The sequence below is a fragment of the Rhipicephalus sanguineus genome, chromosome 1 (genome assembly GCF_013339695.2).
Source record: "Rhipicephalus sanguineus isolate Rsan-2018 chromosome 1, BIME_Rsan_1.4, whole genome shotgun sequence".
Classification (NCBI taxonomy): domain Eukaryota; kingdom Metazoa; phylum Arthropoda; class Arachnida; order Ixodida; family Ixodidae; genus Rhipicephalus; species Rhipicephalus sanguineus.
In genome coordinates, this window is record NC_051176.1 from 225,828,936 (window position 1) to 225,854,655 (window position 25,720).

A 25,720-nucleotide genomic window follows, 5' to 3' on the forward strand; every position below is an offset into this window, starting at 1 on the left:
TAAAATCGGAGTTTATCGGATAAATCTGAATTGTCAGAAATTTTACCGGCGAGTGTTTATCGGATTTTTTCGGATTTATCCGAAAACACGGAGCCATAACTATACTATACAAGGCTATGCTATGCTCTGCTAGCGTGCATGGATAGCCTGCACGAACTAACAGTCGAATTAAACTGCTCCGCTGTTATGATCTCAGGATTGCAGTGAGGGCCACCTGAGCATGACTGTCAAAGTTAATACGACTAAAATTGAAATAATATATAGAAATACGTCATATTGTCCGCAACCACCGAAAGACGTCACATACATACGAGGCGTATACTGCATCCGGGTTAAAAGGATTAGCCAGCGCCCATAAACTTTTCGCTTAATATGAGTCAATAAAAGGAAACTTCGTCATGCTCAAATATTAACACATTCTTGCACAAAAACAAGGTGCAAAGAAACAAACAAAATAACAACGGCCCCGAGTCGCTCTAACGTGTAACCTTCGCCTCGTCGTTTTTCAGTCCCCTTTCCACCTTTTCCCACTGCAGGTCGATCAGCCACTGCTCAGCCTCGCTTTCCCGCACGCCTACGCTCTCTCTTTCTCACTCGGACCTTTCCAACCTGAAATAGAACGCGTGCAGGAAAAAAAAATAAGCACAAAAATGATCTATATATGGGACAATTGGAACGTCTTCGTTCACATCCTTCTTTCGAGGGCACTTCTTGGAGCTAAGAATGCATCCGTGCAGCGGCGTGATTTTTATAGTTAACAGATTGCGGAAATTTCACAGCCCTTCCTCTTTCACGCGTTTCCATTTACAAACGGTTTTTCGTCTATCTCGTTCACTGCTAACATGAAACTACTCCAATACCTCTTTTTTTTCCAGCTTCATTTTTATCGAACAACTTTCTATTTTGTTGACGCGATAAAACCATTTTCCGCGAGGGAAATCCCAACGTGAGAAAAACAAACGGGAAGTGACCCTGCATTCTCCGTGACGGCAATCAGTGGTTCCGTTATTACTGTGGAGTGCAAGGCTCGGCGAGAAAAAACAGGTCGGAAGGCAGACAGAGAAAGGAAGAGAGAAGTGGCGGGAGAAGGCTGGGAGGTTAACCAAGCAAGTGCTCGGTTCGCTACCCTACACTTGAGGAGGGGTGAGTGGGCAATAACAGGCAGAATAAAGAAGAAAAAAGAGAAAGCAAGAACATTTTGGTGTATTAAAATCATACGCCCTGCATTATTGGCTATGTCTTTGTTCTATTCCTTGCTATAAGAAATATGGGATTATTGCATGTAGATATATAGTCTCAAATTAAGTATCAGTGGGGATTACTGTTAATTTGTAAGCAACGAGAACGTAATCGGACAGATAAATTGCGAACAACGAATTCGAGCATATATTCCGTCTACAAAGTTGTATAAGCGTGTAATATATATATCAATAGCAACGTCTTATATGAAATTTAAAAAAAAAGAACGAGAGGGATAACAATGGCAACCAAGATAACACAGTAAGCTCATTAGTGTGCACCGCCGTGCAGAGCTGTGTGTTTGGAGAAAGACATGTTGTTGTTACAAAATTGGTGTCATAGATGCAGAAACTATGACACCGAAGACGGCTGGTTTCTCACTGAAGAAGGAGGTTCCAAATTCGAACGCCGCACAGCCATGCAGGGCGTGCATTCACAAGGACATCTTACGCTAGAATTATTTCCAAATTTGTAAGAGACAAATTCAGCCAATCTTGATGATCAAGATGTCATTATCGATGCCGGCTAACCAATTGCCGTGAGCACTTACTAAAACAAAAAAAAAAAAACTTTGTGAATCCGGTCCCTAGTGAATGCAATATTTGTTGTCCGTCGTTTTAATTTTACAACTTTGAATTTTCGTTGAGCAGAGTTGCTAGATTAAGCTACACCGTATAAAAATAAGGGGGAATGCGAACTTTGGTTTCTCTGGCAACGTACTGTCGGTACACGGCAGTTACATCAATTGTCAGCAACTTGAGACGATGTTCAAGCCATCGCAAGGAGTTATGATGCAAGCTACGCATCAGAGAGGCTTACAAAAGCGTTTGTACAAGAAGCAGTTCTAACTGTAGGCCCGACTCGCGCGCGTTTTACTTTCTGCAAAACCAAAGCGCGCGCGCCGCGGGAATCCTTTCTCTTGGCCGCGCGCTTCCGCGTCAGTCGCGCGCCGCGGCGTGGCTGCCAGCCAATGGAGAGAACGCCGGCACGCTTACGACGCGTGACGTCGGCAGGCGTCACCGTTTCGTCAGGTCTTTTCCCGCACCAATGGCCGGCGTGGAGAGAATTCGACCGCGTAAAGCGGTCGTCGTCCGGCGCGGTCTGCTGCAGTTCTCCAGTAGACTACGCGAAGTCGGTCGGCGAGGGACCACCACGTTCTGCTGCGGGGAAGCGGACTTACGTGTTTTGTTTGCGGCGGCGTGGCCGGCTGCTGCTGCCGACGTCGGCTTTCTGCCCACCTGCGTGTGACAGTGCGAACAGCGGTGCGCACCCGGGGTGACTCTGCGTGAGTGACGGGCCGCTGTCACCCACACTTTTCGGTCTCCCTCAATCCGCCGGTTTTTAGTCGCGGTGAGCTAAAGGGGTAAGTGAGGCGCCGGAGCAATGCTCTCGCCCGTGATGCGGGGACGAAACTGACGCGCCGGCGATATACGCACTTCTCTCGCCCGTTCGGCGGCGTCTGCTTTTCTGGAGCAAGCGCGATAGGCGGCCTCAGAGTTGTGCGAAAAGATAAAGCAAGGAGAGCGTAGCAGACGACATTGCTTTTAGTTTCGGCTTTGCTGAAGAACTTGTCTTGCGCCGCTGAATTGTGGGCAATATATTTCTCGCCGTGCCGCTTCCACTTTCCGATTTGTTGCAGTAGCAGGAAGAGACACACACCCGTTATTTCTGCTGGTTTTCATTGATCGCGCTCTGCTTTCTTCAAGTGCCCGTCTAGTGAGCAAAGCGATCATTGCGAACGAGGGTCGAGCGCATAGGAAAGCACAGCACAAAGCAGGCGACGTCGTCGTTCCGCTTCCGTTCTCCCAGCTGGAAGCGGCTGGACCCTGAGAGGTGTCGTCCCTGCGTCAAGCAGCCGCTGTTTGACGCGGCATCGCCACCGTGTCCGGCCAAGACGATGCCGGCTGCTTACCGCAGCCGGCGCGGCCTGCTGCTGCGCCTATAATCCCGCCTCGGCGCTTTCCTCGACGATGATAGCTCCCTCCGCGATCTCGTAATTTACAGGCGCGTGCTCGAAAAAGAAAAGCGGAGGAAAAGAACGACCGAGACAGTGTCGCGATGCTGCTGTGGCGACAACGCACCCTGTGGACGTGGATCGCGGTGCTTGCCGCGCTCTCGTGGACATGCTGCGCCGACGAGGCGCGCGCGCCCGTGGTGGACAGTGCGTCGCGTGGACACCACGAGGCCGTGCCCCCGGACCCGGACGACCACACGGCGAGCACGGACGATGTTATCGTGTCACCCATACACCACCACGGTGTCGGCGGCGGACATGCCGTCTCCGCCGGACACCACGGCAGCGGTGCGCGCGACGGGACTCCCAAACGATTCCAGGTGGCCAAGGTGGACTTTCACCACGTTGCCACACCGTTCATTATATCGGTGTGGATAATAATCGCAGGATTCGCCAAAATAGGTGAGCTTGCGTCTTGTCCTATACACACTTTGGTGCTAAAGCGGCAGACAGTAAGTGTCCTACACTCCTTTTGAGAATTAGGACACGCGGTCATTCAAGAACTACGCAGTCGTTCGCTGAGCACTGTTGGTGAGCCCAGCATACAAAGGAAAACGAATGTTTGGCACTTACTCATAAGTGTTGATCTTGGATCTTTGTGTGTGTGTGGTTTCTTTTTGTTTTGTTTTTTTTACCGTCGGGAGGCTTTTTCATAGATCAATGTACCGAATGCTTCCGTTGACTCGTTCGTTTCTCTACAGATAATACCTCAACTCTGCAGTTGTGAATTGATGCTCTGTTGTTTATGAACGCTTCGTGTTCCAGTTAATGGCCTGCGTCGTATAATTGAAATTTCCAGCAGAAATTCTATGATTTGTCAGCTGCACGCCAGAAAGAGCACGCCGCTCATTTTAAAGAACTTCAAGGTAATTACTGTGGCTAACCAGCAAACGACTACTAATCCATCTTCCGTAATACCCCTGCTCGCAGAAAATTAAAAGCGTGCTTTTCAATTACATCTCCCACTCTTTCGAGATCTCGCGTTCCCCCCGCCCCCCTCCCCCTTTTTTTTTCTACAGAGATAGTGCGGTCTCCCTGAGTAAAATCGCAGGCACCAACAGCATTAAGACGCAAAGCAGCTTAAGGAGTGCTACTTGGACATTTTAAAGCAATAATTATAGCACAGAAAGAAGCAACACCATCCTGACCTATTTTATAGAAGGATTTTTTTTAATCTCCTTTTCTTTCTTTCTTGAGGCGCAGAGTAGCGAGTAAGTCAATTACTGTGCCTCGTTCGAAGAACTTAAGAATGAAAATAAATAGACACGAACAATCAGGACATAGCATATAGAAACTATCGTCACCTTTATGTGGCTTTGTATTCTGTGATTGCGTCCTTCGCCATAGCATGGGATTCAGCGTCTCACGACTTGCGCACGTAAAGGTTCAACTGTGAACCTTTCCGTGGGCTTGGTCCCATAGTTTTGTCGTCCTATTTTCTTTTGTGCTTTTTACTTGCCTCTATCTCGTTGCCGGGCGTCATTTTCAGTGATTTGTTACGCGCGCACCTGCTCTGGCAAGGTTCTCTCCCCAAGTGTCACACGATACTCGATTTTAGTTCCAGACTGCGACTAATTAATTATGCTGCATAGCTGACGCAAGGCTGCCCGTGAAAGCGGCTGCTATTCTATATGCAGCTTACAAACAAACGAACAAACAGTCCCTTTATCTCTCTATTTGTACATTTCATTAATTTTTCCAGTCCCCCTTTTATGGTGCCGACACAATTAGAATTCAAATGAATGCCAGCGCACTCAGCATACGGTGCGCCGCTAGAAGCAGTCAAGGCAGGCTTAATATTAAGCACGAGAGTCTGTAGGAGTGTGTTGAGAAAGCCGTGGTGAACAGTTCATTATCTAGATGGGTCGTATAAGAGAAAGTGAAGTCAGTAATTTTGGCGCGGGCTTCTCACCGTTATAATTTACTTGCTTTATTTGTCTTTTTTTTTTACTTCGCGGCGAGCATTGCATACCGAAGTGGCAGTTGGGGGTCACATGTTCTTGCTCTCGATCTGGGTCAAGAGTACCTCCGAGCACCTCAGCTCAATTTACGCGTAATTCAGTAAGTATCTAAAAAACAACGGTCAAATTGACGAAGCTGTTCCTTCGTAACGTCTCTTTGCTAGCGGCCGACTGCCGTCGCCTATATATGTCTAGCATCAGGATCCGCTGAAGCTTTTTCTAACGAACAGTTTCGTCGTTAGAGGTTTTTGTGAATTCACGTACAGGTTGGCGTTCTCAAGAGCATTTGTCATTGGTCGTCCACCTTCGTTGATGATATGTCCAGCTAGAAGTTTATTCCCTCTTTGCTTCTTCTTGTTTCTTTCTTCTTTTTTTTTTTCTAGCGGGAGAGGCTTTTATGATTACGGGGAGCCTTGCTCTTCGGGTTGGGGAGCGCCTCCCACTGCCGCCCGGAGTGCTTAGTTTAGCCGTTCTCGATTAACGCCTGCGGCATTATGTCTTCTTCGCCGCTCCCATTTCGCCGATCTCGGACGACAGTACCTTAGTACTGGGCTGTGAGAAACAAGTTAGCCCTTCGCCCCGTCTGCCGCATGCACACGTATACACGCACGCGCGCACATAAGCACAAGACGCGTATGCCGCAACAAATCGTTTGCGGGAGTGCGGTCGGGCCTTGTCACGTTGAGGCGATCTTCATTTCAATGCCTGTCCTTCGCACGCGCTCGTGTTATGCCGATCACGGAGTGGGCAAGCAAATAAGGCGCCCGCTCTGCATAACGAAACGGTGGAGTCCCTTTGTTTGCCTGCGCCGAGCTTTCTATTCTAGGGAGCTCGTGGCGGTGTCAGTGGGCCTGCGTGGGCGACGCGAAATGGACGGGGGGTTACCGCTGGCCGCTCGCTCATCGCTGTGGACGACGAAAGGAAAGCCGCGCCGCATATCATCACTCTCCCGCCGGGCGCGCGAAAAGGTCCCGAAAATAACGGAGGGGGCTTTCTCCGCAAAAATCACTCCTCTCGGAACGCGCAGATAACGGTCGCGTGCGCGGAGGAGCGCACCTCTCTGCACGAGATCCTACTTGGGAAGGAAAGCACGCGACAGCCAAGGTGCTGCCAGATAGCCGCTGCTGCCATTAATGGAGCGAACGAATGCAGCCGGCGGGAAATTGTTTATGACTTTATTGTAGCGTTTACTATTAATGCTCCTTGGCGAAACACCATGAAAAAGAAGGAAACGAGGAAAGAACATTGTGGAAACCCGCACCATCGCATTCTCGACGCGACTCCTTACAATTCCTTTCTTTTTCGGGGGGGGGGGGTCCAACTCTCTTTCAAACACGAATGTAATGTCGTTTGCATGTTCAGTGTGAGTTGTAAGTGCATGTTGATCTGCTCGCTAACAGACTGTGGATTAACAGCAAGCGCATTTATCTTCGCGATTGCTTAGTGTCAAGGAGGATATTCGGGAATGACAGGGGAAGAAGGACTGCTGGCCTCGTCTCCGATTTCCCTGCCATTGCCGATATATATATATATATATATATATATATATATATATATATATATATGCGATCTAGTAGATAGTGAAAGGCACATGTATTCACAGCGCCATGTATGTGAGAATTTACACGCTTTTCCTTCAGCGGCTGAGGTAACCTTAGTAAATTACTACAACGATTATGAAGATTACATACTTGAGTGTAGCGCATTCTTTAATTGCCTGGAGAAAAATGGAAACTAACCCTACTGCCGACATGTCTGTCTCCTTGCTTGGCCTCAACGCTTTGCCATCGCTACAGAAGATGCAGATCAACCCAGGCTATAGGAGCAAAGCAATATTGTTGACATTCCATGCGGCAAAAGGTTTTCTGAGTTTGAGGGCTGGCGCCAGCACTAAATGAATGAAATTGTGGGATGCAAGTTACGGATAAGTTCTCGGGTCCCAGCTCCGGGTAGCAGGCTCGGGTTCACCACTGCACCAGCTTCCTCCTTCTGTCGGGATATCATTGCTATTGATGTTTGCACCGGCAGAATAAGCACAAAACACCACAACCCTCCCTAAATTACACAGGATAAGAGTGATGCCACAGTGGAGTGAGCTTTGGACTAATTTCGACCACCTATATCGTTCTTTTGCATGCACCTAATTCTAAGAACAGGAGCGCGGTTCTCATTCCTCTCAAACACAATGCATCAGCCCCTCCCGGGAATCGAACGAACCAGAATGTCATAGTCACCGAGCCACAGCGGTGGATAACACGAGGGCTGACGAAAAAGTTCCACAGGAACCGGAAACGCCTCCTTGCCCGAAAATCGCTACGAGGCTAGAACGTGGATGTTGCCGGAGGCCGCGGCGTGTTTGCGTTAAAATCTAGGGCAGGGTTCACAAAGATTTTCTTTCGTAATCACCATTTTGCCATGGGCCAAGCGCCTTCGCTAATGGTATGTCTAGATAGTAGCTTCAGGATTGGTTTAAATACTCTCATGCGAACAACTCCAGCGTAAAATGTCGTTTTGAACTCAGGTCCTGCTTCGCTTGATTTTGGGTTTTGTTGTTGCGTGATCGCCTAATTCTACACAGTTACCCACTTCATCTTGTAAACCTCTTGGTGTCGTATTCCGATTTACTTAGAATATGACTTTCTGTAGTAAATTGGAATTACAGTGCATCATAATTCTGCCTATGTACATGGTGAGATATATGAGCAGCGAGCTAGCGGAACTTGGTGTTATCCGTGTGCGGCACTTTTTTTTTTTCAGCTGAGGTAGCCGCATTTCAGAAAATGTTCCATGCAGGTGGGACCTTATGGCGGCAACTTTCTCATAACCATTTATTGATGCGGTATTTATTTGCGGTTGCTTTTGCTGCACAGAGAGCAAGACGGGCATTCATTAATAATAGAATTTTCCTCGTAGGGTGAGAGCCCTTAGTAAGGGCGTTATTGACCCACGCCACTCCTCGTCCCCGCTAGATACCGACAGAAATGCCATGTAGGTAAGGCATGTTTTTAACTTTATTCTACAGCGACTCATTTGTAACAGCACTGAATAGAAATGCAACCGCGCTCGTGTAGACGGCACCCGAGGCAGATATAATGACACTTATAGTGGCCAACTCGCTCCTTATACGGAGCTGATGTCTGCCGGAAAAATGACATCTGGCACTTGCGTTGAGCCGGTGTCAATCATAATGTCATGCACGCCTTCATCGGCGGTCCTAGCCCTAAGAAGCGCGGACTGTGCGTCGCGCACTGAGGTAGGCGCAGTGCCGTTGGCAGAAATTTATTTCCGGGTGGGCACGTCCTTGATGCGAAGTTGTGGCCGGGATGGCAAGTGTGGTCGAGTGTCATTTTGTGCTCTACATCCCATGCCAGAAAGAAATTTCGGGAGAGGCTCGTGCCCGGTGTGCCACCCCCTGGATACGCCACTGGGTATGGGCGCTCCCACTTTTGCCTCGGCTGTGCTGCGCAGCAGCTCCTACCACGGCTTTTCGTGATGGTGTGTCTCGTCAGTGCGCGTGTTTTCTTCATCCGTCTTAACTTTGAGACCGGAGTTTTCCAAGTGAGTGGCTAGCTTAACGTGCCCAGCCTTCATTGCACGGGGTGCATTTGCTTTTGCTCCGACTCTTGTCGCCGCGAGACTGCAGCAGCTCCTGATAAAAAGCGAGGTGTGCCGTATAGCTCGCGAGAGTCATCTCGGGCGATGGTCGCGCTGAGCGAGCAGGTCACATGTCCCGCACCCCTTGGCAACCGGCCGCGGTCGGCAGACCTGGGTCCCACCTGACTGGCGCCGCTGTGGTCACAACTTTTTATGGGTTTAGGGCATGTTTGGCCAGGCTTACGCAACAGATCATTTGGCTCTACCGAAGGCAGGGCACTCCCTCTCGCCACGCATGTTTTCTCTTTCGTGTGCTGGAGAGAGGAGGCCCGGGCGGGTGTTATTTTCTCCGCAGATAACGGGGAGCGAGGATGCCGGACAGTCCCGTTAAGGCTTCTTCAGGGCCTCATCGCGCGCTGCCGTCGCGGGTACATTGCTCTGGCGACAATTGCGGTCGCGCGATAAGCCCGTGATTAAGCCGTGCTCGCGGGCCCCCTCCTCCCTCGATACAGAGAAAAGCCGGGACACCCTTGCAGTGCTTTTTTACCTTGAAAGGTGCGCGGTGGCTCGCTACCGCTTCCTCGTCAAATGGCGACGCACGGGGGAGAGGAGTGTGTATTTTTCCTATATACATCTTCCCTGCTTGCTGCTGCTACTGCTGCTGCCGCAGCGAAACTCGGTGCGCAGCTTGGGAAAAAAACCGCAGCATCCCCACGTGACGAGACATGTGCACGCCGCCGCCCCTCGGTGGCATCTTTCGCCACGAGCCGTCGACTGACGCTGCCATTGGTTGGCACACTCGCGCGGCATGCCGTCATTGCAGAAGCCACCTTTTACAGCCCCCGGTTGTTGAGGAATAATTTTTTCTGCAAAACGTTGTTTTCGCTCGCGGTCACTGTTGATGTAGGCAGTCGCGTGAGGCGGAGCTTTATTGTGGCAAGAGTTTCGATCCGTCGTGACTTTCCTTTGCTTCCCCCAGCATACGTGGATAGTCACGTATGCGCCCAAAGATGCCTCTGATGCAGCTGTAATGACAGTTATTTTGGCAAAATGGACAGTCCCCATATCGCTTGTACCGTGCTTCTGATTCAGTAGTGGCATCAAGATGGATGTCGGAAAGACGTCAGAAGTTCTTCGTTTTTTTTTTTTTTCGTTGCCGTTTTATAAACGCAAAAGAATTGAAACAAAACGAAGTTCCGAATGTCATGGCGACTATTTGTTTGCATTATTATATACGCGTGTGACAGGAAATTAGAGCTAAATTACGAACAAATTTCGACGCATTCGCAAGTTAAGTGGCAATAGAGCATAACACGAGACGATGACTTTGTTCGTTTGATTCCTGACATTTATGTGCTCATGAAATCACTGTCGGGTGTCTTTACATTCTACCGTCATGTCACAAGAAAGGAGAAAAACTTAGGGAAGATGTGGTTGCTCAGAACGTCCGATGGACTTCTCTAAAGTTGGTGAGAGAACGAGAGAATTGAAAGACGAGAGGCGTAAAGAAAAAATCAAGTGATTCTGCGACGACAGAACCAGTGCGCGATATTTGTAACTCGCCATGAATGTTTCGCGCACAGTGAGCAGGCAGGCCATTTGAGCATGCGTAACGTATAGTTGCAGTGCAAGATGTTCCTTCCAAGATACTATAGAACGGCAAAATTTCCCATATGCAAAGCCAGACAATAGAGGCATTCGGTCGTCGCGGACTACGTGTCTAGAGTGAGACGCTATTTTCACGGATCTAAGTTTCACTGCAGTTAGTTTTGGCTTTATGATATGGGCCGCCAACTCTCAGCGACTGATGTCGTATAATGGTTTCCAACAATCGTACGAGAGTTCCACCTCAAAAAATCTGGGAAAAAGATTGCCGTATTGACAAAACAAAACCGTTCAGTATGTACTGCGGCAGGATATGCCGCCATCCAGCAACGTCGGCAGGGTCAAAGGCATTACAGCAAACGATTACATCAACATTCGTGTCACGCCGAGTTCCGGAGAGGCGTTCCTCGAAAATCTGACGGCTTCACACAAAAAAAAAAAAAAAATCTCGCTGTAATTACAGCTGTTTTCTCCATCATGTGGCGTGGCTATTGACATTGTCGCTTCTCGCAACAGTCATTAAAGTTCGTGTACTTACGAGCGGTAATGCGCTTTCGGAGCCTTGTCGCGTTTCACTCGTGCATTCTGTGAGTCGGACGTCGGAAATTAAAAGTTGTGCATGCTGAGGAAAGAAGCTGTTACGAAGCGCGGATGTTTACATACATTCGAGGCTAGCAGTCATGGCCGCACTGGAGTTTCATTTACCCGCTTCTATACGGCGCTGTTATGGAGGCCGATGCAAAAGCGCGTATGAACGTCTTCGCCCATTTTAAATTTAGCCGCGGTGATCGAACCCGCCGCACCACAGCGCAATGCCCCCGTCGCCGCAGCGGCGGTGCCGCCAGTTTTTCAAGCCTCGGATTCAGCGCCGCGAATATTTTCTGCCTGGTGCGAACGTGCGCACGCTGCTAAAGATGGCGCGTCTTATCTCTAAGCGCCAGAAAAACAAAAGTGAAATGAACGAACGCACCTGCCCTTGGCCACTGCATTTCTCTCTTAAGCGCGTTGAGGAAACGCGAAAGTTTAGAGTAAAATACGAAAAGCGGCGGCGCGCGCGTGGAAAGATCCATCGCGCAGCGAAATGCATAACACAGTTGTTGTTTTTTTTCCGGTTTTTTGTCATATCTTTTCCCCTATATATAGGCTTTCGTTTTCTTTTCGCTAACCTGTTAGGTTCGCCTACGAAGAGGGTGGTCTTCGTTGATGAAGATGAATTCGGGAGACTTTGGGTACGAGAAGTGACAGGGGCCGCGAGTAATTTACCCTATAACAGACTCAGTATAACTTTTTTTTGTGTGTGAATAACAGAAGTCGGCATAAACGGGTGTATTGTTTTCTGCCATCCATCGAAGTGTCAGCACAGGTGTGAGAAATTGCACCTACCATTCCCTCTTTCGTCACAAATTGCGCCAGCGATCCTGGGCAACCATGGATGGCAGGCGATGCTGGATTACTTTATCTTGTTTTCTATACCTTGCCGCCCGCTACCCAAACAAGACCTCCCACCACCTATCAGGATAGAGCCAAGATCTTTATTTAGGTATTTTGCTGCACAAGCAGTGAGGTTTTACTTCAACAGGAGAGCCAACAGGAGAGAATATATATATATATATATATATATATATATATATATATATATATATATATATATATATATATATATATATATATGACACACGCACAAAACAGGCATAGTTGACTGCGGATTTGCTGTGCCCCTGTTTTCCCTTAAGCCATGTCGTCAGGCCACCTCATCATGCTAAAGTTTAGCCTTGCAATCTCACAAATTTCCTTGTTCTCTCCCCATGTGTTTGTGTTCATGAAGCGCTGTGCATTCTAATGGATCCGTACCAACGAGTTCGGCTCAACACCCTCTTAAGTCACAAATTTAAATAATGAAACATTTATATTCTGGATTTTACGTGCCGGAGCCGCGACATCATTATGAGGCAAGGCGTAATGTGGGATTCCGGATTTATTTCGTACATACACACAGCGCACGCACTTTTGATCGCCTTATACAGGCACGTTGCTTCGTCATGTCACGCTTTCAAGAACCCTAAACAGTAAGTAATACAGAGGCACATAACTGCGAAATTCTTCACGCAACATCGACTCCCACGGTGCACCCGTGTGCACAGCTATCTTATTGCTGAGTACATATATACACACGTACTGGTTTTATTTCTTGTCCGAACATTTTCTCGCTCTTGTATCGACGTTGGACATATACCGAGCTTGCACGTGGCCCCTTTTTTCCCGATAACTTTTCTTTCTTTCCTACATCGTCGCGTTAACTGCGCTGCAAGTGGACGTGCACATTACCATAGACTTGCGACAGCGCACGTGAAATATCAGCGTCACGTATGTAGTTGCGTTAGCCAATCTTGCTTTTACCCCAGTCGGTCTCGACCCCCCCCCCCCTTTCACCCTTCTCTCAGTTACCGTCTCGCTAGTCCATCTTTCTTCGTGTCGTATCAAGTAAACGAAGCGTTCCCGATTCCCCTCCGAACACGCCGCCTCATCTACGCATGCCTCACCGAGTGCGTATACGGGGATACCGCGGGCCGGCCTGGACTAGATGCCTCTTCTCGTTATCCAGCGGGCCTATTGCATCTTTTCGCGCGTTCGCCGCGTCCCGTCCAGGCCTTCGACTCTCCTGGCATGTTTTCCGTTGCCTCGTTCGTTGGTCTTTCTGTTGCCCCTAGTTGTTCCTGGGGTGGGCGATCTTTGTACTCTCTCAGTCCTAGCCCGCTCGGCCACTACGCACTCGATATTCCGTCTCGCTACGGCCAACTATCATGAAGTGGCGATCTCCGGTGGGCAAACAGTGCAGCTTTTCTGGCAGCGACCTGAGACGCTGGGATCCGATGTACCGGTGCAGCTCCGCTTTCTTCAATCGCCCGCGAGTGCCCCCCTGCGAGTCCCGGATCGCCTTATAGACAGCCACGCGAGCAGGCATGTATAAAAAGAATGGAGGAAAAGAGAAAAAGAAAAGAAGCGCGTTATCTGCAGAGCGACGGTGAGAGAAGAAAGAGGGCTTAAACAGGAAGGCTCGCCTTGACATCCTCCAGTGGCACCTCGCCTCTTTTTTTTTTTTTTTCTTGCAAAAAAGAAAAAAGATACTTGGAATTATCCCTGAAGTCTGTTCAAGTTTCCTCCGTCCTGAATGTCGGCGCATATTCGCTTACGAGGCAATAGTCAGCTGCGGCTTTCTTCCTTTGTCGATCTCTTTCTCCTCGCGATCATTCTCCTTTTCAAGTAGAGTAACGAAAGCCTCGCGCTTCTCTCTCTCTCTCTCTCTCTCTCTCGTTTTTTTTTTTCTTTCTTTGAGTTCAGCAGCGAAGATATAGGTAGCGTTTCACACTGACTACATAAGATGCGGTGGCTCGGCAGATACGGCATTGTTCTACTAAGCACGAGGGTGCGGGTTTGCTTCCCAACCGGCCATGGAGGCCGCATTATCTTAGGACTTGCAGTGCAGCAACAGGCGTGCGCTGAAATTCCGGAAAGGATAGAGCGAGCTCCGTGTGCTAGCATCTATCCTGGAGCTCCCAGCGTGTCATTGTATTCGTCCTAGTTTTCGGACGCCGCCTTTAAAGTGGTTAGAAACCGGTTAGCTATCAGTCATCGCCTTAGCTGTATACTACAAGCGCCGTTCTTTGAGAATTCCGATGGAAGGCGCCCTGCTTGTGGAATCTTTGCCTTGAACACTGAATTAACAAGCTGTTTTAAGAAAGCACGCTGATAACTTGCGTACGTTTTTCTGGAAAAAAAAGAGTTTATCGGTGCTACGCGCCGTTGGTAAATTTCTGTTATACTATATTTTATAGAGGTAACGTGTGGTAACCTTCCGACGAACCTTATTCGTAACCAAGGCGTCTGTGTTTGCTCTGCACTACATTTCTGCACATCAGCTTATGTCTCTAGTAAACCAAAAACGAACTTCATCGAACGGTGCCCGTGATCGCAAAAGAACTCTTACGCCAGATTTGTTCGTTCAGCAGGAGAAAAAAATTCCGCCGTTTTTTCATGCTGTACATGTTATCAGAGAAGTTGGCCAACCCATAGCAAAGAATACTTGCAAACGAAAATCTGTGGGAGTTAAGTCGAGGCTAGATTCTTGCATATGGCGGACAGAAATGAAGGATACGCAGTCAGAGGCACACTTGAAAACACACAGCGCTCTGTGTTTCCTCGTTTATTTCTTGATAGTACATACATAGTAAACTTGGCGTTGCTCTGAATGAGCCTATAAGTGAAAGAAAGTAGAACTTTCTTTTTATCAAATGAAAAAAAAATTGAAACGACTAACGTACAAGTGTTTTGAGGACATCATTGAACCGATCTGATGACTGCCTCGTTAACATAAAAAAAAACTTGTGTCTCATAACCATTGGCACAATTCGTTAAAGCTTGAGCTCGGGGCGCCTCCGGTCGAATTTCATTTTGGAAATACATGCAAAAAGTGAAAATTCATTTACTAGGCAACCGCTGGAATGATTTGAATGAAGTTTAGTGCACTCGAGCGATAAAGGTAAGTTCCAGCGATATCTTGAAACGAAACGTTGATTTAGGACCTGATATATTAAACAAACACAAACCTAAATTGGGTAATTAAAAATGTTGTAAATACGAAGTTTACAAGTCCACCTCCGTCCTGAAACGAATAAAAGTGCACCGAAACCAGATATCAGAGTCTCTACACTGTATCCGTGAGAACATCTAAAAAGAACAAATTTAATATATTAATATGAATCTTATGTAAACTTGTCCATATGTTCACAAGGGCTTCGCAATAGTCAAACTCACACATTGCCGACATATTTCAAAACGGTGTATGATACATCAATTTTATCTGATTTAGTTTCATTATCAGTTGCAATTTATTGTTCTTTTTATTGTTGAGTTGCACTGTTGGAAACTTGGTAGTTTAGTTTCTTGAGATTTTATTATTCGTTGCAATTTGCATCTTTAGAAATCGCTGCCAATATGAATAATGGGCTTCTTTACAGTTACTGGACTGCAACTCTTTCTTTTGTGTGTAACAAACCTCAACAGATTAGGTGCAGTGCTTTTCTTGAAAAACGACTTTTCCGTTTCCGTGTATTTAGATGCAAACTCCCGAACTAGGGCTTCCTGCTTGAATTCTTTTGACTTTCCGAACTGATGGCAACAGTGTTAAATTATTTACAGCGAAATGTGGTCGCTTTTTCTTTGTTGATTTATTTAGTTTTCATGGGTGAGGGGTGGACGTTCTTGTGTTCTGGTTTTATTCATCATTGCATCTTGTTGTCCGTTAATTTTTTGCTTAATTAGTTTGTTTTAGGGGCGAAGCTCCTTAAGGCGGCACCCGTTCGTCCCTCGTAGTCGTAGTCGTAGTGCGTAACCAGTCTTACGCTTTGACCTCCAAGGTGGTGCCGGTGGAAGATTTTTCCTGTGCGTTGTTGAACAATAAAAAATTCGCAGCGTGCGCGTTAACTAAAAGCCGAATTCTTCTGTCTCTCATTCCCCATTAGCAGCCATTGGCATGTTCCAGTAGGAAACGTTAGTAGAAGTAGAAGTGTAAGTGTTAGCTAAAAGCCGACTTCTTCTGTCTCTCATTCCCATTAGCAGCCATTGTTTACCTCCAAGGTAGTGCCTGGTGAGATTTCTCCTGTGCGTGATTAAACAATAAAAATTTTGTTCAAAACGCCGTTGATTGATGAAATAAACCAACGAAAGACGCCAGATGTTTTGTAAAAGCAAAACGAAAGAACGCCAGATGTTTCTAAAGCAAAACGAAAAGACGCCAGCTGCTTAACGAAAGACGCCAGATGTTTTCTAAAGCAATGGTTTTCTAAACAATGAAAATTCACAGCGTACATGTAAAATTAAAGTAAGCTGCAAGTCGTCATAACTCATCGAACCTTTAGTATAAACTCGCCCGATCTCACGTCGGTGATGATGTACTGGGCAGAATTCACGGAAGACTCACGGTTTACCGATGAACCTCCGCAGCTTCGCCCACTCATCATTATTCACTCCGTGGATATGCTGCGATTTTTTTAGGTGACTAAACGTGTGATTTTGCGTTTGTATGTCGTGTTGCTCATGTCTTTCTTACGTCGTATACCGCAAAACGAGGCGGACCTTACTGTCCTCTCTCCACCCACTGTTAGTTGGTGTTGAAAGGCGACACATACCATAAACACAATGTTTACATTCCTTGTATCCTCTTCTTGAGTGAATGATACAAAATATGATAGAACCTCTACGTTTTCCCTCGCAGTGAACGCACTTTTACACGGTGTTGATGGGATGTTCTTCCAAGATCCGAATACAAGCTTGTTCTCAAGTGGGCGCGTAAGCGCTTCGCGTATGCATGCGGCCGGGCGAAAATCGCGCAAACCGGAGTGACAACTCTACGTTTGCGAGACCTCGATCGGAGACCGAGGTTCTCCGATCGCTTTCCGTGACACAGTTAAGGGTGCTATCGGCACAGCGCTTCCGCGGCGATGCTATCAGCAACGCTGGTTTTAGATCTCAAAAAGAGCGAACGGTGTGCTCGATTCTCTTAATGCTGAACTCGCTCGTCGGTTACAACCGGCTCGCTCAGCAATAAGCGATGGGGGTTCGCTATTGTGCTTGCTTCTAGAGCAAGCCATTAGCTTTATCAGTGTTGTTGTGTTGTTTTCTTCTGTTTGTGTGCGTACTCTTTGCCACACCAACACTTTGTGCCTTCACATAAACTCAACGTCGGTGCTTTTACGCGCGACAAAGCGCAAAGACCATCAAGCGGCTAAAGCGTTGGCATTTCAGGATCTGAACAACGGCTGAGATTTTAATGTCTTCTTTGGGTTAGAACGCAGTAACGAATCGCGAGCTTAATTACGGCAGCTTGAGCAAACCGTAAGGTCCAATCCCTCATAACGAGCCTCGACATGCTGCATCTATTCAAAATATAATATTTGTTGCCTACATGTTTCGTCATTGTCGTGGTCTATATCACCGAAGAGCACAACGGGACAATCGATAGCTCCCAGTATAACTCAGGTCTATTCTCTGGAAACCTACGGCGTGGTGTTTTCTACGTCTCCCCGAGGGAGGAGATCGATGACACGTACAAGAAGCTGATTTTGGCCGTTATTGATTAACACTCTGCGTAATCAGGGGTCACGCGCGTGCGCGGCTGGACGCGGATCAATGAGTACGGTTTATTTAACGACAAGTCCTGATGACGTTTTTAAGTAAACGACGACAACGCCTGCTCACGTTATACCCCCACAATCGTTCAGTACAGCTAAGGTTATTCTTTTCCGACAGAAAAGGGCTCGCACTGCACGGCTGAATTAAATATGTAAGTGAATAATTGTCACGAGTAATTCCTCTTCCAACTTTTCTCTACAAGTACTCATGTCAAAATTTACAACTTTGTTCGCAAACTATAGAAAAAAGATAAGTAGTGAAATGCCCCTGACTATAGGACAGTACTAAAGCGCGTAATGAGGTTGTTTTGTAAGACCGGAACTTTGAAGTGAACTGCGTTAAAGGTTACTCTCCGCTAACGATGTTTTTGACGGTGTTCATCGATTCAGACGCTCATTCTCCATTTACGTGTGCGCGAAGGCGAGTAATTAGCGAAAACGGCCGTTCGATGGCAAACAGTAGGTGAGAACGAAAAGCTTTCCCAAATTCAGCCCTTGTTTTCTAGGTATTCTCCATTCAAGAAGTGTGGTAACAATTTTCGACGCTGCATTCCAGCTCTTCCTGTTACTAAGTATGGCGGAATATGCTCCGACAACTGCGAGTCGTGCAAGCTGAAACTTCGCGCCAATTACGAGCGCATGGGGCCCGCGCAAATCAGTCGAAAGAAGGATAGCGAGTGCATGCAGTCCGTCTCGTTTCTGCGCGCTTCGCGCGCCTACGTTGTGCGCATTAGCATGGAACCCATATAATCCTGACTGTACTATTCTTTAAACACTGATAGTTTGTGCATCGCTTCGATAATTTTTTGTGTGTCTTGAGCTCAAGCGCTCAAGGTCCGCCAGAAACAAGGACCCACAACTGCTGGCACCGCCACATGGTACGTTGAGCCTTGTGGTTGGCTTTTCCTCTGGGACTGTGTGCGCGTGGAGGAAGCATCTCCAAAAGTGACAAGGGGCAAAGTTGTGCGTAACGCGGCCTTTTTGATATTTTCGGTCGTGCATTAATTACTAACGCAAACTAAGAGGTCATATGCTGTTTGTTTGTTTGTTTGTTTGTTTGTTTGTTTGTTTGTTTGTTTGTTTGTTTGTTTGTTTGTTTGTTTGTTTGTTTGTTTGTTTGTTTGTTTGTTTGAGCAAAGGCTTACTGAGGGCCAAGTGGTGGATCTTGGCGGTTCGCTGTTGTCCTGATGCCTGGGCAAGTCAATCTTATACCCTTGTCACACGGGCAGTCTAACCGCAGTTAAGTACGACAGCCGTTACGTCTAACGGCTGTTCTACCTTGTCACACGGCAACTATAACCGCAGTTAATCCGCTAACGACCGTTTTCGTAAACGGAGGTAGGCAACCCCTGTTAGCTCCGTTAACTGACAACATGGCGGCCCCCATGTCGGATGCGAGCGGCTCGGCTCCCGGCGAAATATCGAGCCAAAAGCGTGTCAACTGGACCGTTGCGACGACAGAGGCGTTGAATCGCATTTGGGAAGATAAACTACCGGCTTTGAGGTACAAGTTTGTCCGTGCTGCAAAAATCTCGTGTGCATTTCACGAGATTCATACACGGCTGCGTTCGTTCATTAAACAGGGCTTCACGCTATTTGATAGACGCGCATCAAAACACGCTGCTGACGCGTTCATAATCGAGCGTGAAGCCCTGTACAAGGCGGTGTTATAGCGGTGTTGCACGAACGCAGCCATGTATCAACGAAAGAACGCTTGGAAGCGCTGAAAACGTGTGACAGCGCCTCTGTCTGGTTTACGGTAACTGTGGTTAAATCCGCTAACTGCAGTTGGGTATAACAGCGGTTAAGCTTACCCGTGTGACAAGGGTATTAGATGGCTAGCCAGAAGGCTTCCGCATCGCACTCGACTGCATATGCGCCAACTAGTTCGCACTACACGCAAGTGTTCCTAAATCTGCGCTGTACACTTCACGAGGCCTATTCAATGATTTATCTGGCCGATATCAATATTTATCTGGCCGATAGCAATGATTTGTCTGGCCGATATTAAATGGCAAGGCATTACCATTACCGGCGTAACCGGATGGTATACTAAATGGCAAGGAACGCGCCGCAGGTATACTGCGACGTGTGCGTTAGCGAACACTAAAACGCAATATATGTGTTTGCATTTTAATAGTTAAGCCCATCCCGTAAAGAGTCTCGCCTTTATGCCTACCGTGGCTATAGTTAATGAGAAAGTCCTTTATGAACGCGTCTTACGAATGTAACGCAGCAGGGGCAAATACGAGGGCGTCCACTCGTGCGATTCTCAATGCTCTACCGCCATGAATGCATGTTCTACCTACCATTCCTTTAGTGATTTTTATACGAAACATCGAGGTTCAGCCATTCTATAGTGGGAGACGTTTCCTTGCAAATGTGTTTCGGTCAGCACATTTATGCTGCGGGGAACGAATTGAGCCGCTCTCTCGGCCTAATAAACAACGCGTCAAGCGTCATATGTGCGCGGCGTGGCGAAAATTAGCTGCTGTCAAGCGTTCGTATGTTCGCGACCCGGCACCCAAATTTGACGCGGCCGCAACATTTCCGTTTTTCTCGCCACTCAATGCAGCTATGTACTACCGGCGCGCCTCTCCGATGGATGTCATTTCCACTTCTCCGGTTTTCCTTGTCTCTACGCGTTGCTGCGTGACTGCCCACGGCCCGTTGCGCGATGTGTGTTGAGGTTTTCCTATATAGAACGCCGTTTTTGTTTTCTTGTTTTTTGTACCGTTGTGCGCCGTGTTTGTGCACGTATGCTACGTACATGTGGCATATACGTGCGTTGGCAGAGCAAGCTTTCCTCGCACTTTCGGGAATTCAATCCGTGTTCGCTTCACTTGACGCCGCACTTCCTTTGTCATTCTGAGATTCTTGGAACAGGAAATGCCGCCGTACGCGTATCTGCGGTTGGTTTTTTTTTTTCTTTTTTTTTTTTTTTTTGGTACCCTCGGCAGGAGCGTCGCGGGGCTTCCTGTCTTTCGCCATCTCGATAACTTTTTATTGGCGTAGAAGAGAGGCACAATTTTTTTGTCGAGTTGAAGCATTTTTTTTCTTTAATTTATGCATTAGTGATGCAGAAAGCCAATCACGTTGCCGAATCATAAATTGATGCGTTATTTATTGCGGCGATACTCAGTGTATATTCAAGTACCGATTTGTTGTATATTTCGTGCATGATAAATCTTCACGGACACGCTGTTCAAGATATGCGACCGTCTTTTGGCTTACGTTTCTAAAGTGTAGTGTTCTACACTTATGTTATTTTCTCTTTATTTATGTGTCACGCTTCATTTTCATCATGGCTAAAAGAAATGTGGAAACGTCAGTGACGGGCCAAGTTAAAAGCAGGTTCACTATTATCTAAATAAATAAATAAATAAATAAATAAATAAATAAATAAATAAATAAATAAATAAATAATCGCATCTCTCACTGAGACTCCTGCTACATATAGTTTGTTAAAATTAGTGATTGCACGGCCGAAACATGACGTCACCACAAAGAAAAAAAAGGGGGTAAGAAGAGAGATTAGCATTCAGATGCTTGTGTCAGTGAAGAGGTGCTCTATTTAGCTGGCAATTTTTGTATTTTGTTATTGTAGTGCTTAGCGAATTCTGGCGACACTGTACTTCGGTGTTCGTGCAGTGCTCGCCTTCTCTCTCTCTCCCTTTTGTTTTCTTTCTCTTTCCCGCTACTTTATCCCTCGTGCAGGGTAGCAAACAGAATGCTCGTCGGGTTAACCTCCCTGCCTTTCCTCGTCTTGCTTTCTCTCTCTCTCTCTTTAAAGAAGGAGACCGAGCATCCAACAGAGCGCTCGCCGTTACTCCAGTGCTACCGAAGCTCGTCTGTCGTTCCACGCTCATACTGCCGCATCTCGTTGCGGACAGCCCAATACTGCTTTCGAGTACTTGGTGGTTTGGCGGAATCTGTTGACGGTGAATTGGTCACGTATCGGACAGCATTATTTCTGCGCTTTTTGTATCGTTTCTTTCCCGTCTCCTGAACTGATTCTACCGCTAGCACCTAATGTCTATCTTCTTCCGGCCAGAGGTCTTTCTTCTGGACGGCTTCTCTTCAGACTAATGACATCCATACAGAGGCTTTTTTTTAATTGGTAACAGATTAAATAAGAGAAAATTAACTCTTTTACTATGAACATACTATAAAGAAACCAAACCCACCACTCTATTATTTTCGTTCGTTCACTGACTGTCTTTCCAGCATTCTTCCTTCTTTTTTTCCACAACTTCTACTGCCGCACGATTCATAGTCACTCCCCCGTAGTTGGTTAAGCCATTCCGCCAGCACCCAGCCAACCAACCAGCCGTTTGTGCTGCCTCGATGTAGTAGCAGGATGCCTTTGTTCGGCTCTTACACATGCGCACGCATTGCGCTCTGCACGTGATGTGTGTCCCTTTCGTCCGCCGGCGCGTTGGAGAGGAGAACTGAGCGACGTTCGTTCTTCGCCAATTCTGGCATGGACGGGCGTCCTTCCGCAGTGCTTCTCTCCCTCGTGGATCGGGCTATGCAGATCCGAGGCTTAGTAAAGAAATAATAATAATCTAAAGAAAGGAGGCGCCCATTCTCTCCGCGGTCGCACGCACGCACTGACGGAAGCGCTTCACAGTCTCCGTTCCTTCGCGCTGTCTGGCGGGCGTGCTAACTTTGGTTCGCTGCCAAGCAGGTGCCGGTGGTCAGAACTTCCCGGTGCACAGTCACGGCCTTCGAGGAAACGACAGCCACTGCGTCGGAATAAGCGCGCCTCCTCGCGTGCGGCGTTCGGGCTGGAAGAGGTGGGGGGAGGGGGCATCGTGCAAAGTATCGTAACGATGTGGACGGGATGCATGGAGCAGGTGCCCCAGCTGATTAACCGCTCCCTGACGGCTCGCCGGTTCACTAGGGTCGGGCACGCCATTTCCTTCCTGCGCGCCTCGGCTCCTTCGTTGTAAAGAGTTTCCAGTGCGAAAAGGGAACGAAACACTGACACAACGGACTGCGTGTCAAAAGTACGCACGTCTCGTACCACCCGTGTATGAGAGGCCGCGCGCTTTCGAGGCGCCAAATCGTTGAGACACCGGGGAAGTTCCACAAAGCGCTCGACAAGGAACCATGGCAGTGGGATGCACCCTCGGAAATTTCGGAGGGCTTGGGGAGGGGTTAGACATTTACGTCCACGTCTCTCTTTCGCTCTTTAGGACGCGATTACGGGTGTGTGAAATAAGACAGCGTGCTCAGGAAAACCTGGCTATGCAGACGTCGACGAGGAAAATGCGGAACATGTCTATTATAGCATACAGATGATCGATTTGTACCCCGTTTTGTTATGTTGTTGCCGCCTCACTATGGCTATAGGCTTGCTGCCAAAGCAGACCTCTCGATTACGCACTTGTGCTGTCGCGTTGTCTTCTGAGCCCCAATGTTGGTTCTTGGATAGCATAAAACGCGTTACGTCGCAAACAGCTGTTAGCGATAACTCGTAACAGCAAAAGAATTTGCGCACGCTCCGAGAGCCTTAATTCCTCTTGCTTGTTTCTTGTCTCGAACCTACGCGACTGAGCCCATACGTTGTTTTCATTTCCCTTATATCATAGCCTTGACATCTGTTGCAGGAAATACTCCCATTTCCTGGAAGGGCATATAAACTAATTTTACCTGGCAAAGGCAAAATTATAATTAGAAAGCTTAGGTGTTGTCCTACAGCTGCAATCATTCGCTTATTCTGGACAGACCAGTTCAGCTAGAAGAATGGTAAATCAGTTTCTGGCTGCTATCCTCCTTAATCAAACCGTGAGTAACGCACGTGTTTTCAATACTCAAAAAACGGACACAGGATGTCGTTCAAATAAAATCACTTCTTTCATTGATACTGACGATGCCTGAAAAATAAAAGATAAAAATTTAATGCCTGGATCGCAATTATATTTTGCATTTTAGGGGCGAAGCACCTTAGGGTCTCGGCGTGTCGGCGTGCATCGTGCATCTTCGTCTGCTGTCGGGACGGTGCATTTGCTTGAGCATCAAGATAGGGCGCCACCGCATCCGCACATCGCCGTGGGGCGAGAGAGAGCGAACGGCGCTCGTTGACTGTAGAAATGCTCTTTCTGCGATGAACGCTGAACTACCCGCTCGCAAGGAACGAGAACGCGCTCTCGTCCGCGAGAGACAACGCCGACGCAGGCAGCGTCTGCTAGCGAAGTTTCTTGATTGATAAAAACCGAGTGCTCGCGCTGCATAACCGTTCACAGGCCACCCCGTATATATAGGCACTGGATTTTGACCCTGCAATGTAGTGCCGATGGGAGATTTCTCTTGTGCGTGTTGAACAATAAAGATTCCCAGCGTGCACGTTAACTAAAAGCGGACTGCGGGTCTCCGTGTCTAATCTTTCTTCTGTCTCACATTGCCCATGAGCAGTGATTTCGCTGTGGGAAACACTGGCGCACACTGCATGCTTCGCCCCTCCACAGGTTTCACGTTAGTGGAGCTGCAACACCCTTCTCTACATGCTTCGCCCCTCCCCAATTGTTTTTTATTCATTTGGTTATTTGTAGTCGGTGCGCCCGTTTTCTACATAAGCGGAGCCTTCGCAAACGTGAAACAATTTTTCTCACGTACTGAGGCTCATAATATGCACGTGCGGCTGCCTCTAATCTCGTAAAGAGTGCGCTTGCGGTGGGGCTTCCTTTTTCTGTCATTGCTGTATACACACTTCTGGTGAGCGTTGAGTGCGATATCGACTGCGAGTATGCTTGCACGGAGGTATATGACAAGGCAAACTGGGCGGCGAGCTTCTGCCTCGTCTCAAGGTCATTACAGGAGCTCTACGCCTTCTTTCTTTTTCAGCCGCGCTGCTAAAAGCAGCCAAACCACCTAACGAAATAGTTTCCAACTTAACTATACACTCGCGGCGATGAGTGCGTTAATTACGGCGTCGTTTCATCGTGCCTCCAACTCGTGGCGATTACTTTCCTTGCTTGCCAAACGCTTTTGTCTCTTTTGTCTCCTTCTCACTTCTTTGTTATATGCCTCCCTCCTAGCCACTGAGTGATCATTAGGTTCCACTTAGGTTCGCAAAAATTAGTGAAAGACGGGGAAGATTGCTCTTGCATCAATGACGTGCGCACTCAGGGCGTCAAGGAGGTGCTCAGAACTGCGTTCGCGTAATGTAAAGGAACCCCAATTAAGCGACATAAGCACGGAGCTCCCTCTTGAACTGAGACGCCATTCTCTGCCGGCGTCTAAGTGCAGCGGCTGGGTTCGCTAAAGAGAGACGCAGATTAAAAGAAAAGAGAAAGAAAAAGAATCGATGTCTAAGTGCCTGTTTGTATCGCAGGCTAGTAGTGGCGTGGCTAGAATAATAATGCATGCAAATAATGCAGTCAGGCAGGCGGCATTGCAAAAGCGGCGAGGATGGAAGGGGATGGCCGCCGCTTCTCACGCGTAGACTGCTCGTGGCGGCCCTCCGTCTGTCTTTTGTGTGCATTGCGAGATTCAATGAAATGCGCAAAGACAAAATACCTCTCTTGGAACGCAATTCGCGCTATATGTGGTTTGCTGTTGTTGGGTCCTTAACTGGTGTGCACGAGGAGCTGCCGTTAGCGAGAAACAAGATGATTTTGCAAAAAGTTACTTGTATTACTCCATGAAGTAGTTTGTGCGGTGCGCTGCTATATTTTACCAGTTCTTTCGCTTTTCCCTTTGAGGAAATGGGCGTGTTTGTTGGTTCTTAAGATGAGAATCGCCCACTTTTTCCATCAGATTTGTGTAACGTGGCAATGGAAGTCAACGTGCATGCTCGGCGGTTAAATATCTGCGCCCTACGGTAACAAGTTGTTTCTATAGGGTGCCTGTACGTCGCTTTAAAGAGCGCTGTACAGCCAAAATAGGATAATAGCGTATTTCGCATGCCCCCGTCACTGCAGCCGTGGTTGTTATAACATTACTTCCTGCGTACAGGCTGGCAGAAGAAGCCTTCTTAGCACGCTCGGAAAAAGAAAATCCGTCAGTGCTTTTTCACAGCAAGATTTCCAGAATCGTGAGGAAAAAGGCGATCATAGATACGCAGAACTTCAATAAACTGGCCTGCAGAACTAGGTCGTTTCTTGCACTTCATC

At 47.6% G+C, this 25,720-nt stretch overlaps 1 protein-coding gene across 1 annotated transcript in view; it reads left to right on the forward strand.

Moving 5' to 3' along the window:
* The first annotated feature begins 2,342 nt into the window (after positions 1 to 2,342).
* LOC119373437 (Na(+)/H(+) exchanger protein 2) overlaps positions 2,343 to 25,720 on the forward strand; it is a 177,913-nt gene continuing 154,535 nt past the window's right edge. The window contains exon 1 of the mRNA XM_037643463.2: positions 2,343 to 3,655. Coding sequence (XP_037499391.1) covers positions 3,298 to 3,655 — 358 coding nt within the window. The 5' untranslated portion in view covers positions 2,343 to 3,297. The remainder of the gene's footprint in view (positions 3,656 to 25,720) is intronic.